General features: G+C 41.8%; 1 protein-coding gene across 4 annotated transcripts in view; it reads right to left on the reverse strand.

The window, feature by feature from the left end:
* Positions 1 to 2,069: 2,069 nt before the first annotated feature.
* rgs12b (regulator of G protein signaling 12b) overlaps positions 2,070 to 13,888 on the reverse strand; it is a 47,169-nt gene continuing 35,350 nt past the window's right edge. The window contains exons 7-19 of one of the 4 annotated variants that reach the window (XM_063884705.1): positions 10,504 to 10,673; positions 10,309 to 10,401; positions 9,831 to 9,974; positions 9,246 to 9,428; positions 8,754 to 8,904; positions 8,529 to 8,623; positions 8,113 to 8,325; positions 6,944 to 7,017; positions 6,357 to 6,483; positions 6,171 to 6,267; positions 6,002 to 6,069; positions 4,309 to 4,480; positions 2,070 to 3,991 (exon numbers count right to left, since the gene is read on the reverse strand). In XM_063884705.1, the coding sequence (XP_063740775.1) occupies positions 3,366 to 3,991; positions 4,309 to 4,480; positions 6,002 to 6,069; positions 6,171 to 6,267; positions 6,357 to 6,483; positions 6,944 to 7,017; positions 8,113 to 8,325; positions 8,529 to 8,623; positions 8,754 to 8,904; positions 9,246 to 9,428; positions 9,831 to 9,974; positions 10,309 to 10,401; positions 10,504 to 10,673 (2,213 nt within the window). In that variant the 3' untranslated portion in view covers positions 2,070 to 3,365. Of the gene's footprint in view, positions 3,992 to 4,308; positions 4,481 to 6,001; positions 6,073 to 6,170; positions 6,268 to 6,356; positions 6,484 to 6,943; positions 7,018 to 8,112; positions 8,326 to 8,528; positions 8,624 to 8,753; positions 8,905 to 9,245; positions 9,429 to 9,830; positions 9,975 to 10,308; positions 10,402 to 10,503; positions 10,674 to 13,888 lie in introns of all 4 variants that reach the window. The other 3 variants (XM_063884704.1, XM_063884707.1, XM_063884706.1) reach the window with 3 other exon arrangements.

The following is a 13,888-nucleotide window of genomic DNA, read 5'->3' on the forward strand; positions in this document are numbered from 1 at the left end:
GTGGTAGTCAATTAACACCTCCCTCATCCCTGTTAGCTTTGTTGTAGGGACAAATTAGACATTTTCAGTTTGATTGAAAACACAAGCCTTTGATTAGATTTAAGTTCTATAAAAGTTCAAATGTAAACTTCTTTTGCTTAGTCACTCACATAGTTAAGTACCTAATGTTGAAAGTACTATTTATGTTCAACCAATCATTTTTTAAATTACTTCTTTTACCAGCAGATGGAGCCACTTGAGATGAGAAGATAAATGTTCTCAAGCACAGGCAATTATTTTGTTGGCCAGCAGTGGGTGTGGGCAATGGTCCCAACAAGAGCCAGTGAATTGAAGCACCAAAATCCCAACTGTATTCATAAAAACGGTTTGTGTGAACAATGGTTTCCCATGGAATTACAGCTACAATCTGATAACTCATTGGGTCATTGAGCATGAGAACAGGAATTACACCAAGAGATTGGTTTATGGTGATATATTTAAAATGGATTTTACTTAAGTGTCCAAAATAATTGTATGTTTGTCATTAAGGCTCTTTTGTCTCCTTCATCACTAGACACTATAAAGGAGATCATTCCCTTATCCACTGTCCTTCAAGATATTGATCCTTGTTTTTTGTCTCAAAGAATCGTTCATCACAGTCAATGAAAACCTGGATTGTTCGTGTCTGTAAACCAGAAGGAAGAAACAATGAGAGGCAAAGAATGGTCTTTTCTCTCTCCCTTTGTGTCTTTGAAGTCATGTTTTACTTGATACACTGTATGGACTATAAATACAGTTGCTGCTGTTGACACATGTCAGCCCTGATGAAACAAAACTCAATAACACCGAACATTTGTTCATGAAAACAGCTAGAGAATAAGAAAAGTCATGTGATAAAAAAAAACACAAAGATTTGATGCTCTGTGTTTGTACGAGTATGTACGTGTTAAGTTGAAATAAGTGTGTGTGTGTGTGTGTGTGTGTGTGTGTGTGTGTGTGTGTGTGTGTGTGTGTGTGTGTGTGTGTGTGTGTGTGTGTGTGTGTGTGTGAGAATGAGGACGAGTAAGAAACAGAAGCTAGTTTTGTTTGTAGGCTACCAAAGAACTTAGTATGACAAAGCTTGCCTAACAAGGCGTTGAGCAGAGGGGAACCCAAGCATAGCTAATAACCCAGTCCCCCCAAAAGCCTTTGTACCAAGAAACAAAAGACCTGCGCGCACACGCATGCACACGCACGCACACACAAACAAACACGAGGCAATAGAAAGAGAGAGGAGAGGAATATCAAGTAAGATAAATGTGAGAAAGGTTGTATAAATGAATGAAGCGGTCCAAGGTCGAAAACAGAGGAAAAATAATCTGAAGAGTCTCTTGGTGGGTTTTGGTATCGATTAAACAAGGAAAGCTATTGGTAACTTTCAGAGTAAAACATTTCAGTTTGTGCAATTCCTTAAGTTTTATCAAACACTTACTTATTTTTGTGTAAAAACCTAAAGTGCAAAGTAACTACAGCTTTTAGATAAACAAAAGTATAGCAGCTGGGGGAAAATGTATGTCTTCAGAATAGTATTGTTAATAACAAAATGATGAATAATTCTTAGTTGCAAAATCATCCAACTACAGTGGAACGTTTCACTAAGAGACTGAGACGGTGTACCTGATGTTCAAACCACTCGTAGCACAATTGCACATGAAAAATATTTTAGTGCGGAGATGGACACTTGTAATTCTCTATATGGCCAAACTGAAAAAAATGTTTGGTTGTACGGTTTTCTTTATTTCAGCCTTTTCCATATTTCTTGACCGTGTTCTTGACAGAGAGTTCCTAAGAGTGATTGGTAATTAAAAATGTGAGAAGTACCTTACAACTTTACATCAGAAGTAACACTCCACTTCTGGCTGTTCCCATGGGGTTTGACATTAAAAATCAAGAAATTGAGATGCATAAAAACACCTAGCAGCTCTGCACCTTCATGCACAAGTGGTGAGAACAAATCTGAGACACACACACTGACGGCAAATGAAGTGAGAAGAATGGTTATTATTAAAAGTCTAAAAAAAGAAAGGAGGCTTCTTACATGAGGCTCTACAGAGAGTTCAACCGTTAAAACATTTATTTGATCTATTTACAGACAGTACAGTCAACTGAACAGAAGAGAGGAGAATGTATTTATATTCTAAACAGCATGGCTGCACTGCCATCCAACAATGACTACGGCAAAAAATTGTGAATTCACAAAGATGACTATGTACAAATTAATACTTTTAACTGAAAGGTTGTACAAATGAAAAAGGATGTGGGATAAATTAATGTCTTCTTGAGAATATAGTAAAGGCTAAAGTAAGAGTGTTTGAAACGCGTTAGCCCGTTATTTTCCAGACACTGTTGAATTGCTCGACAAAAATGTGTGCTGCAGTATGATGTAGTGCAAAGAAGAGAAATGGAGAGGAAAAACAGTCTTTTTACAATGTCAGTGCACAGGCTCTGGATCATTTTCGTCAGAGAGCGAGATTCCATGTGTGCGCTCTCGCTGCAGTCTGTTTTCATGAGTGACACGAGAAATGCCTGAGGTGAGGGAACAGCAATGGAGACACAGAGTGTACTGTGTCCTGTAGAAACAGCTGAGCAGATGTGTGTGTTCCTGTAGCATGTGTTTGTATTTATGGGGTCGGGCCAGCTGTGTCAGCATGCAGTGTGCTCAAAAGGATGTAACAAGTTGAAAATATATGGGTCACGCAAAATTTGGAACAGCTAGTGTTTGTTAGCAAATGCACTGATCCTACCGCTGTCAAACATACGTTTTGATAGTAAAATAAAAAAAAAAAACAGGTTGAAAAATGTTTTATAAACATGTGAAAAGATGTGTTGTTTGTAATTGGCTAAAGTGCATTGTTAGATTCTGTACACTGGAGGAGGGTGGAGGAGAGAGTTTGGCACTGGTCGTTGGCGTTTCGTCGTAAGCTTGTCCTCGAGCTAACGTCTCCGGAAAGTAATCCACAGCAAATCCGCTCATAGGTTCACACAGATACAAACCACACAGAAGGGAAATGTCTGGACAAGTTCTGTCTGAGCCTAATGCATCCACTTCTCCTCCCTTTATGTGTCTGAACTAGTTTATCTTCCGGCTGCTGTTGACTCAAAGTAGATGCTGGCGGCAGTGTAGTGCTTACCACAAAATCCTTGGTTTTAACTAATTAACACTCGTTTGTACGGCAAACTCAGTCTTTTACATTACTTAATGTATTTTACAGCCAATTCATGAAATAAAGGGAGGAGGCATGGATGCATTCTGGGCCAAATGTGACTGACAAAGAACTTCAAACCGACTTTGTCGAGGGTGCTGTCCTATAGTCAGGTGAAGGAAGAGATGAAAGTTCAAACGTTTTTCACACCGGGTAAGTACCTGAGCTAGGCCGCCCGTCCTGTGCTTGCTGTTGGGGTAAGGGGTGGGGTTTGCACTGTAGGGCCGAGGGAGTAACGTAGTTGAGGCTAGGGCTGTTAATGTCCCCCTCTCCCACCAGAGTCAGGTCGGACAGCGTGTCCTCCTCCAGCATCTGGACAGATTCCCCCCTGGAGTCCTGGAGGAGAGCAGGCTGGGCCCCCCGGGTGGACGGGTGGATGGGGGAGATGGTGCCAGGAAACGGAGGGGTTGCCCTGGCTTTCCTCCCCCCTCCACTCTCAGTTCCCAGCGCGGAGTCCAAGCTCTGGGACTGATGGCTCGCGTTGAGCAAGTGGACGCCGCCTCCCCCGCCTCCTCCTCCTCCTCCTCCCCTGTCATTGCTGTTGGCCTTATTGCCCCTGCGACCGCTGCTAGGGAGGCTGCCGTTGTTGGGGTTACGGCCGTGAGGGGTGGAGCAACTGGGCTCAAGGTCGTAGGGAGGAGGTGCGGCCCGGTTGGTTGTCACTGGCGACAAGCGCAGAAAGTCTGGGAGCTGCAGGTCGCTTTTGTTTAGCAGGCCTCGCTGGTCGTCTGCTCGGTTGCTCTGAGCTTTGGATATGAGGTCGAAGAACTCTGCGGGCACATGCACACAGGTGCACAGACACACACAAGCACACGCACACACAAATAAATGAATAACAACCAACATTACCATCTTAAAAAACACTTGTGATTGAGAAAGCATGCACCAGAGGGTTTGTATTAATCAGTTAGACAAGTCAAAGCTACATTCAGTGTGAGCAGAGGTGACTGTGCTACATGTAGCTAGCTAGCTTTGGAAGGTGCTGCGTCTGCAACATGGCAGACAGGCAAAAGGGTTAGTGTGATCACAGCAACCAAGCTACGGAAACAAAAGAGACAGAGAGAGATGGAGGTTGTTCAGTCTTTACCTTCAGCTTCATCTATATTAATCTTTTTCTGCTTTCTTTTCTCCGGAGCCTTATGAAGAGAGACAGAGTGGTTGGGTAAGGGCTGGCTGCCTGTGTCAGGGCTGGGCCCAGTCTTCCCGTTTTCCCCATGGGGGCGGGCTGAACCAGCTTTCCCTGACGGCCTGTCCTCCCCCTGGAAGGCCACAAGGAGAGCGGAGCGGGCCGTTAGAGCCCTGGTGAGTGATGATGGTACAAGTACGGGCGCACGTAATGACAACACGGCAGGGACTAGTGCTACTAATTGTGGGGAGGGTGATGAATGAGTGTCAAATGAGAACAATTTAATAGGGGGAATGGGGCAAATATTTTTAAGATGGACTATCTAATAAGGATAATGAATATGGTTTTGTGTGACTATCATCAATGACATGTATAGAGAGTAATTCTAGTAAAACATATATCTATGTTAGATTATAATGGAAAGACAGGTGGGATGTTCCATTCAGACAAGCACAATGCTTAACACTGTGTGCTAAGCATCACCAACACGTAGGCTAACAGTACAACACACCACGACACCAGAGGAACCAACGCTCTTCTTCATAAAGCCGCACTACTGCCAATCAAATGGGACACAACTAGCATTATCAAAAATCTATAAATAATCAACCAATAAAGCAAAACATGACCTTTACAGATGGCCACCAATCAGGTTAAAGAATACTTCACCCCCAAAATGATCATTTGTATATCAATGACTCCAAAAATGATACCAAAACATTTTTAATGCTTCCACGGTGTATGAAATAATTACAGAGAGGAAGACAATATAAATAAATAAAGGATCCATTTACTAACTGAAATTCTACTCGTGCAGTATTAAAACTAAATATTTGTATCAGTGAGTCCGAAGTACATTTCATAGTAAGGTTTTAACAAAAAATGCTTGTAAGAGGGAAGAAGTGAGAATAGTACTTCATAAATGTGACTTAGATAATACTGCAGTTTCACGAGAGTTGCTAAACAGATGTTTTGATATAGTTTAGCTATTTTTAAACCACGTTAACGTTAATTCATTAAGATTTTTTCTGTTTTTGCGTTCTTTGTTTTTGAGACACGCGTGAAAAGTTTTTTCACAAGTTCAAGGTAACAAAGGGTGGGTATTTTATATGCAAATGATCATTTTGGGGGGTAAAATATTACTTTGAAGCCACAATCATAACAAGAAAAACCCGCACAGCATTCTATAGTTCTACTGCCACCACCAACTAAGAGCTTTCCAGCTGCACAGAGGGAGTCTTCCAGGCTCTGAGACCCAGCAAATGCTGCACAAGGATGGGCTTCGATTGCCCTTCCACTTGGTTTGTTAAGGAAGAAAGAGAACCAGCAAACCAAGAGAGAAAAGTTGACGATGCATTCAGCCACAGGAACACCACAATAATGGAACATTAGGAACCTGGAGAGTGTGACAGGGCTCCGCAGCGACAGTGCACATACAGTAAATAAACACGAACAGCCCCAACGTCAACAGAGACACATCATACACCTGCGCATATTTTTGACACGTTGCAAACAGACATGGGTGATTGGCAACAGCGAGAGAGACACTTAGTAGCGTGACATCATCAACCGGGAAGTGGAGACATTCTGTGGGTTATGGAACATTCCAGAGCGAGAAGGAAACGGGCAAAAAGATGCTGGGGGAGGATCTTACTGTTGCCGATTGGTTTCTGCTGGTGGAGGCCACAACGAGGTTCTTGGAGGGAGCTGCTTTCTGTTTGTCTGCTGGATGAAGGAAAGACAGTGACACAGCAATACATATACACGTGTTATGTTATGTGATTACATTTTGTAATGATAGCAACTGCATGTGTGTTCCTAACCTTTTGCAGGAGTGTTTTCTGCAAGGTCTAATACCACTCGCAGCCCGTCCAGGTTGGATATAGGAAGACCGAGATCTAATGGCTCCGACTCCCCACTCTGCATCACACATAACATGACGTCATCACATGCGCTGACTGTATGTAATTTTGTCTATCTAAATGCAGCCAGAATGAGTATGGACTTACAATGCGTGCCACTAAGTTAGCCAAGTGGAGGCCGTATTTGGCCACTACTGGCCGGAGGACCTCCGTCACAGGCTTAGTTGGTTTTGCTTTTAGGCCCACAGAGCGGTTAATAGGGACCAAGTCAAGTCTGGAGGAGAAGAAAAGTAAAGTAAATAAAGTTCTAATCATGCATCTGATATATTGAGGGGCATAAACAAATGATTCCAGGAAGACGAAGGGTTAAAACTATAAAAATAGTGGTATAACGAAAATGTTCCCTCCTCACAAACATATCTCTGAGGCGTTTCCTGTTTACCAAGGGCATCTTCTATCTAATGAGCTTGATCGCATCTTGCATTTTTTCTCATGAACATACCACATTATACTGGAAAATAGCAACTCGAGTTTTTTTCTGATGCATTTATGACTTTTCTCTTGGAAATTCAAGAGCTCTTCTATAAAAAGGGCAATGTTTGTTTTCGTTCAATGGCCTTTATACCCAGTTGTATAACCGTGGTTTCACAACAAGCATTTTTTCTCTCAGTTTTACTCGCAGTACAGGTTTGAAGGGTTTGAAAGGTTATAGTAAGATCTCAAGATTAACATACCTGAAGAGGGTGCGTTTTTCTAGTCTGAGGTCCCGCGAGCACAACGTCATACAGTCTTGGTCTAAAACAAGTGGCTGATAGAGTGAGGCAGAGAATACGAGAGATGGGTCATTATGAAAGATTTGGAAGTGTAATCACTGACTGTTAAATATAACAGCAAAAGATAAAACATGTGAGAATTACAGCTCTCTGAACCACCGACTGATTCTCTGGGTGCTGTTATGAGCATGTTTTAAAGACTAATAAATGAATTTAGACAAAACATCCAGTAACAAGAAATTGAAAGTGCTTCATATAAAACGTCAAGATCAAAAGAACAGATCACACCTGTATCTATAACTCTTTTTACTCAGAGCATCAAACACTAACTGCGACATTTGAAAGCGGAGATGACTTGCATTTTATCAATCAAAATAGGGACGTTGTTTGCCACAAGACCACAAACAAAGCTGCATAGGCAAAATCACTTCAGAGTCTGAAGTAATCACTACAGGCAACACTGTTTACATAAATAAAAGTGGGAAGTAACTTGATACATTTAATCAAGTACGTACTAAAGTACAATTTTGAACTGAATTTCTGAAGAAAATGTGGTACATTTCAATCCACTACATTTTTCTTAACAGCGTTAGTCACCAGTTTCTTTACAGATTGATATTATAATCTAATACAACTTTAACATTAACAGAAACAATAACACTGACAGACAGTTATAGGTTCAAATACCCAGCAGCAGTACATATGTAGTACTTAAAATCTGCTCCACATTTAACAGCTCTGACAAATATGCTAACGCATCAATAATCATAATCCAGTCATTTAATATAAATGATTCTCAAATGGGCCAGTATGCGTAACAAGCACTTCTACTTTTTAATGCATTTTGATCCCAATACTTCGGTACTTTTACCTAATTAAGATTTTGAATGCAGGACTGTGACTTATAATAGTATAACATGAGTTTTTTTTCAGTATTATTTATTTTACCTAAGTAATAGGTCTGAGTACTTCTTTCACACCTGCACATACAGTAACACATCGTCTTTGAACCTATTGTGTGTATACAAAATATTAATTGTTGCTTTAAAATCATGATCATTTGTATGAAGAATCTTTGAAGCCCACACTAACAGTCTTTTGGTCAGCAGCATGTGAAGTATGTGTGGTACCTTCTCCCCTCCGACCAGGAACAGGTCTATAGCTGCCAGGTTGATGCAGAGCTTCTCACAGAGGCCCAGCAACAGGTCCCTGATGGACACCCCTGCCCTCAGTGGTACTGAGCAACAGGAGCCGTCCGGCAAGCTTATGTTACACTGCCTCAAGGGGGCACTGCTTCCCCCACGCTCTGCTGACACCGACACTGCGCCGCGGGAAACATCAACCTGAAGGAATAAAACAGAGACAGAGAGTTAGGGGAGAGGAGATAGTGATATTTTACTAATCTAAATGTGTTTATGTTCTTACTGAGATACATTGAGAGGAAGAGAGCAGATGAAACTGCTTATTCATGAAATGAATGACTTTGTGCCTTTGACTGCAATGTCTAAACTAATTATCTGAGGGGGATGTTTTATTCCAGACTGACTTCATTCTTCCCCGACCCCGGCGTCCCCAGCTCCAGACTGGCTCCAGAAGACAGCGAGCCCTGGGACTCACGGCGACCATTGCTGCCAGAGAAATCTGAAAGAGAATACACACATCAGTCAAAAGGGTAATCTACAAACCTCTATATCCAACTTGAAAAATAGCCCCCCAATGATGAGGCTATCCACACAAACAATAACATTTAATCACGTCTTAAACTACTGACTGTAGTTGAAGTCGGCCAGCTCTCGTTTTTTCGGTCCTTTGCCGAAGCTCCTGTTGCGCGACCAAGAAAAGAACAAGCCTTTCTTCCGATCTCCTGAATCATCCTTAGAGTCATCATTTAAAGACCTGCCCGACTTGCTCTTTTTGTCCTCCTATAAGGCACAAACAAAATAAATTAAGGGCCACAGAGCACAGGTGCCAACACAAGAAACCCACCAGAGGATAAAAGGATAAATAAAAACCTAACGAGGGAAGACACAAAAATAAATAGAGACAAACCAAACGCTGTGCTTTCATCACACCCCAGAATGAATCATATTTTTTTCTACTAGGTGACAATGTCAAGTCTTATTCCAGATCTTAGAAAAAAGTTTGTATTATTTATTTCAAACATTTTCTGTGTATACTTATACTTATACACTAATACTGTGAAAACTGTGACAAGACGCAGCCAAACGGAAGAGCTTGTGGAGGCTTTGCGTTTCTGTCTTACCTTCTTGGGTGTGGACAGGTTGGAGCGGTCGGAGCTGGTGGTGCTGTGTTTGGAGTTGGGGCTGCTTGGGATGTGGTAAGGGTCTGGCAGGGGCCTTCCCTCCACCTCCGCCAGCATACACTCCTGGTACAGCAGAGACTTGAGGAACCGGGTGTAGCTGTCGAACTTCATCAGGTTAAAGATCTAAAGAGGTGAAAAGAAAGAAAAGGAAGTAATCAGCGGAGAACAGAAAAATGCAGGAAGGAATGAGCAAACCCAGAAAGAAGAGGGTAGAAAAAGACTAAATTAAATAAGGAAAAGCGATAGAACACAAGAAGAGAAGGGACACAATGCAATGGGCTGAGGATTTAAAATAAAAGGTCAAATAAAAGGACAAATTTAAATGGTTTGAGAGGATTGGCAAACTGAAAAGTAACACTGGAAAAATGGATGCTAAGCTGATGGGCATTTTGGAGAAGCTCATCTCGTGCTGTGTGTGTGTGTGTGTGTGTGTGTGTGTGTGTGTGTGTGTGTGTGTGTGTGTGTGTGTGTGTGTGTGTGTGTGTGTGTGTGTGTGTGTGTGTGTGTGTGTGTGTGTAAAACTACCTGCTGCTGCTGCTCCTTGAACATTTCAGGTCGGGGGGCGTTGAGAATGTCGTCGGCAAGCTGGGCTTGACTATCAATGTTGACCGGTGTTGTGGCTTTACTGGACAGGAAGCTGTTGTAGATCTCCCTGGCGCGCTGAGAGAGCTGGAGAAAGTTGATGTGTAAAATAAAAAAACAGAGAGTAAAAGAAGGAGTTACAGGAGATGATTAAAGAGAACTTAAAAATGATAATTTGTATATACATTTCAAGCCCTGATATTGAATTCTTAAAAAAAATGGATTCTCGCATGCTTCTACGGTATGGACACCAAAAATTGAGTTCCATTCAATGGGGCCCTGTTAAAAACAGCAAAACTATAGTAGAGTAATCGATATAATAATGGTCAATTAAGTGGAGAAATATACCTTTAACATGTAGCATCTCACTCATTATTGTGGTGTAAATGGAAGCATGTGTGTGTGTGTGTGTGTCTTTTACCTGCTTCTTGTCATTCTCAGGGACGTGGCTGAAGAACTCACAAGCCTGCCAGAACAGGATGTTCTCCTCGCTGAACTCTTTCTTTAGGAACTCCTGCAACACAAGCACAAAGCATTAGGAAAAACTGGAACATTTAGGGAAACATATCCACAGTTTGAATGTGCGAGCAGACACTGGCCATGTGTGTTACAGTACCGAGAAGTAGCGGACTCCCACAGGGTCCTGCAGCAGTCTCTCGAAGCAGACAGCCCAGCTGGCCACTCTCCGCTCCGAGTGGCGGCGGTGGCTCTGAACACTGGGCAGGCTGGCATTACTGTTCAGACTGTTGTCGCTGCTGCAGCCCTGCAGCTCCACACTGTTTAGTTCTTTAAAACACACAAACACACACAACATTAAACAGTTGTATTGGAAGTGACTTCAGTGAGAACTCTTCGTCCTTTTCAAGACGACTTTATTGGTAGTGCAATGATTAAAAATGTTCTCATCTCAGTTTTTTTAATCACCATTCTTTTTAACTGTACATGCACATCCACAACAGAATACTCAATGGTGGTTTGGGGTGGGTGATATGGTTAAAACTAAATGGATTGTTCCGCACAGTCTTTTGCATTGTCTGCTTTAATAAGGCAAGAGTAGACGCCTGTCTGGTGGACTTCCCAAGCCCACATGTGTTTCGGCTGTGTTGTTGTTGCTTTATCTTTCACTTTACAACACAACACCCATATAGCACACTTTCACTCATACTATCCCTCAGATACTGGTATTAGAGATTTGATCCATTCATTCTCTCTTATTACTAGTACAGTCCAAGGAACGGGTTATGACATAAGATAATATAACACGATATGCCTTTTCTGTATTTTTTAAGGGAATTCGAAGATACACATTTTAGTCTTTTTTTATTTTATTTAATCTGTCCAAATACGAAATAAGCTCCCATGTTCTGCATTATATCAGACCGTGATCTCGAAAGCCACAACGTGAAATTGGTCCAGGAGCGTGAAGCTAGGGGGCCAATAACCCATTTCGCACTTTCTACCCCAGACCCCCTTGAAGCTCAATCTGCATTTTTTTATCTAAACAAGAAACCTGTTGTTAATGCATCCTAAACAGTGTCATCCAGTTGCGGTAGTCACAAAATCTGAAACACCTGACAATTTACTCAAAACAACTAGCGGTGAAGTTACTGCCAAGTTAGGTTTCTCTCTCGGCAAATTTTGCCTTGGTGACACACACACACACAACACGCACGCACACGCACACGCACACGCACACACACACACACACACACACACACACACACACACACACACACACACACACACACACACACACACACACAAATATTTGCTAGGGGAAAAAACAGAACCAACTTTTCATTCGCAGCTGGTAAAGATGATACACTTTGATGAGTATGACTGACAGCTGTTAGGTGTCCCTGAAGATCCACACCATTCAGATCAGAACTGTTGAAATGTGTTGACTATATGCTCTTATCACATGTTATCTTTATGTGTCTAGTTATTGAATTTCACATTCTATTTGATTGAGTCCCAACAGCATTAAACTATTTGTCTATCACCTAAAACACCAGCTACACAAAAGGCACTTTTTTAACATAATTAAATGAAGGAGTTTTGTATTTTATTCCCAACATGAGGCCAATGCTGTGCTCCTAAGGATTTTACAGACTTGCAGAGCAAAGGTCCAAGAAAGAGGCTGAGAATCCCCAAAATAACAGAGCTTCACGCCAGATCAACGGAAAGTGGGATGATCAGTTGAGATAAAACAAAAAACAAGAACAGCCAGAGGGAGGGCATCAGCGATCAGGTGCCCGAGATGGAGCAAATCCGGAAAATAAGCTGAAAGAGCACTCTGCTGCTCAAAGCTATTTCCTGTCTCTTTTTAAATTTAGAAACCCAGCTGTTGATGAATAAATCCAGTGTGATTTCCCCGGTTTTTTACCTTTATCATGTTTATCAAAGAGAGGTTTCACACTTCACACTGGGGTTATTTTCTTTTTTCCGAACTGTTCATTCACTCTCATTCAGTTTCATCGTAAACAGCTCTCAGGACTTGTGCTTTCATCATCTAACTATCGCAGTGAATGAGAGGAAAACATGAATCCATTGCATTATTCATATTGTACACTAATAATGTCAATGTTTGATCATCATCACAACACATCACATGTCAACTAGGCCAACAAACAAAGTAAAAAAAGACCTATAAAGTCAGCAAATTGTCAACTAAAGAAAGATAGGAACTTTTTCGACACCTTCATTACTCAAATTCTATTCAACATTCAAGGAATAAGGTATTAAAGGCCATGGAAACTGAAAACCAATACAAAAGAATATTCAATAATATAATAATTTAACTGAGTTTTCAAAGACTTTATGTAAGATTAGTGAATATTTTTGTAAAATGTGTTATCAACATCTAACTAAGCATGCAATATTACATCAGCCACTTCGAGATATATAACTGTGAAATGCTAATGACTCAGTGAGGTCAGAGTTCTTATAAACACAACATTTCTAAAGCTGACAATAAATTCATTTTTATCTTGTAATGACTACGGAGAAATGAGACGTCAGAGCAGCACTGTATAACAGTAAACGCCATTCAGACTGGCAACAACAGCTCCACTCACACTTTCGTAGAGACACGTTAACTCTGCAGCTGGCAGTTAAAAGAAAACCATTTATTACCAAACCGTCTGCATGTTGGGATGGTGGGGACTTCTTTTATACTTGGCTTCTCAGTAACTGAAACAAAGCTTAACTGATAATCAACATCAAAGCGTCTGCTGTCATTATGTCTGATCTTGTTGCACTTAATTTTAATTTAGTCCGATAAGGAGCACTTGAAGCAGCTGTGTCCTCACCTGGGTAGAGCTGATAGGAGCCTGTGTGGTGCCAGCGGGGAAGGTAGCGAATCCTAAGGGGTATCCAAGCCCCTCCATCCATACTACGCCTATCCTGCCCCCCCTCGCAAACTCAAACACACAAGGTGGAACCCAGAATCTGAAATGGGGCGCGCACACACACACAGCTAACAACATCACAGGAAGGAGAAACCGTAAGAGGGGAATAACAGGGAGAGAAGACGAGGAGAGAGAGGCACCCTGGTTGAATACCTGACTGACGACAGAGAGAGTCACACACACACACACACACACACACACACACACACACACACACGCAAAAACACACCAGTGTGAGCTTCCAGGTAAGTGATATAAGCAAACACAGGCCTAAAGGCGATTAATAATTCAGAGAGGAGGGACAACGGAACCAAAAACGACCGGAGCACAAGCTCATAGTGCACTAAGACACAGATGCACACACACACTTGCATACACGCACACACAAAACTGCAGTATTGATGAGGCGCTTGTTAAGGGAAGGCTACTACTGAGACTAATGAGACCTACAGTCCCCATCTAGTCTCACAGATGCACCCACACACACACACACACACACACACACACACACACACACACACACACACACACACACTGACGGACAGGAAGAACCAGGTAGAATGTCTGTCAGAATAACTAATTCTGTATTTG

This window comes from Eleginops maclovinus, chromosome 5 (assembly GCF_036324505.1).
Source record: "Eleginops maclovinus isolate JMC-PN-2008 ecotype Puerto Natales chromosome 5, JC_Emac_rtc_rv5, whole genome shotgun sequence".
NCBI lineage: Eukaryota > Metazoa > Chordata > Actinopteri > Perciformes > Eleginopidae > Eleginops > Eleginops maclovinus.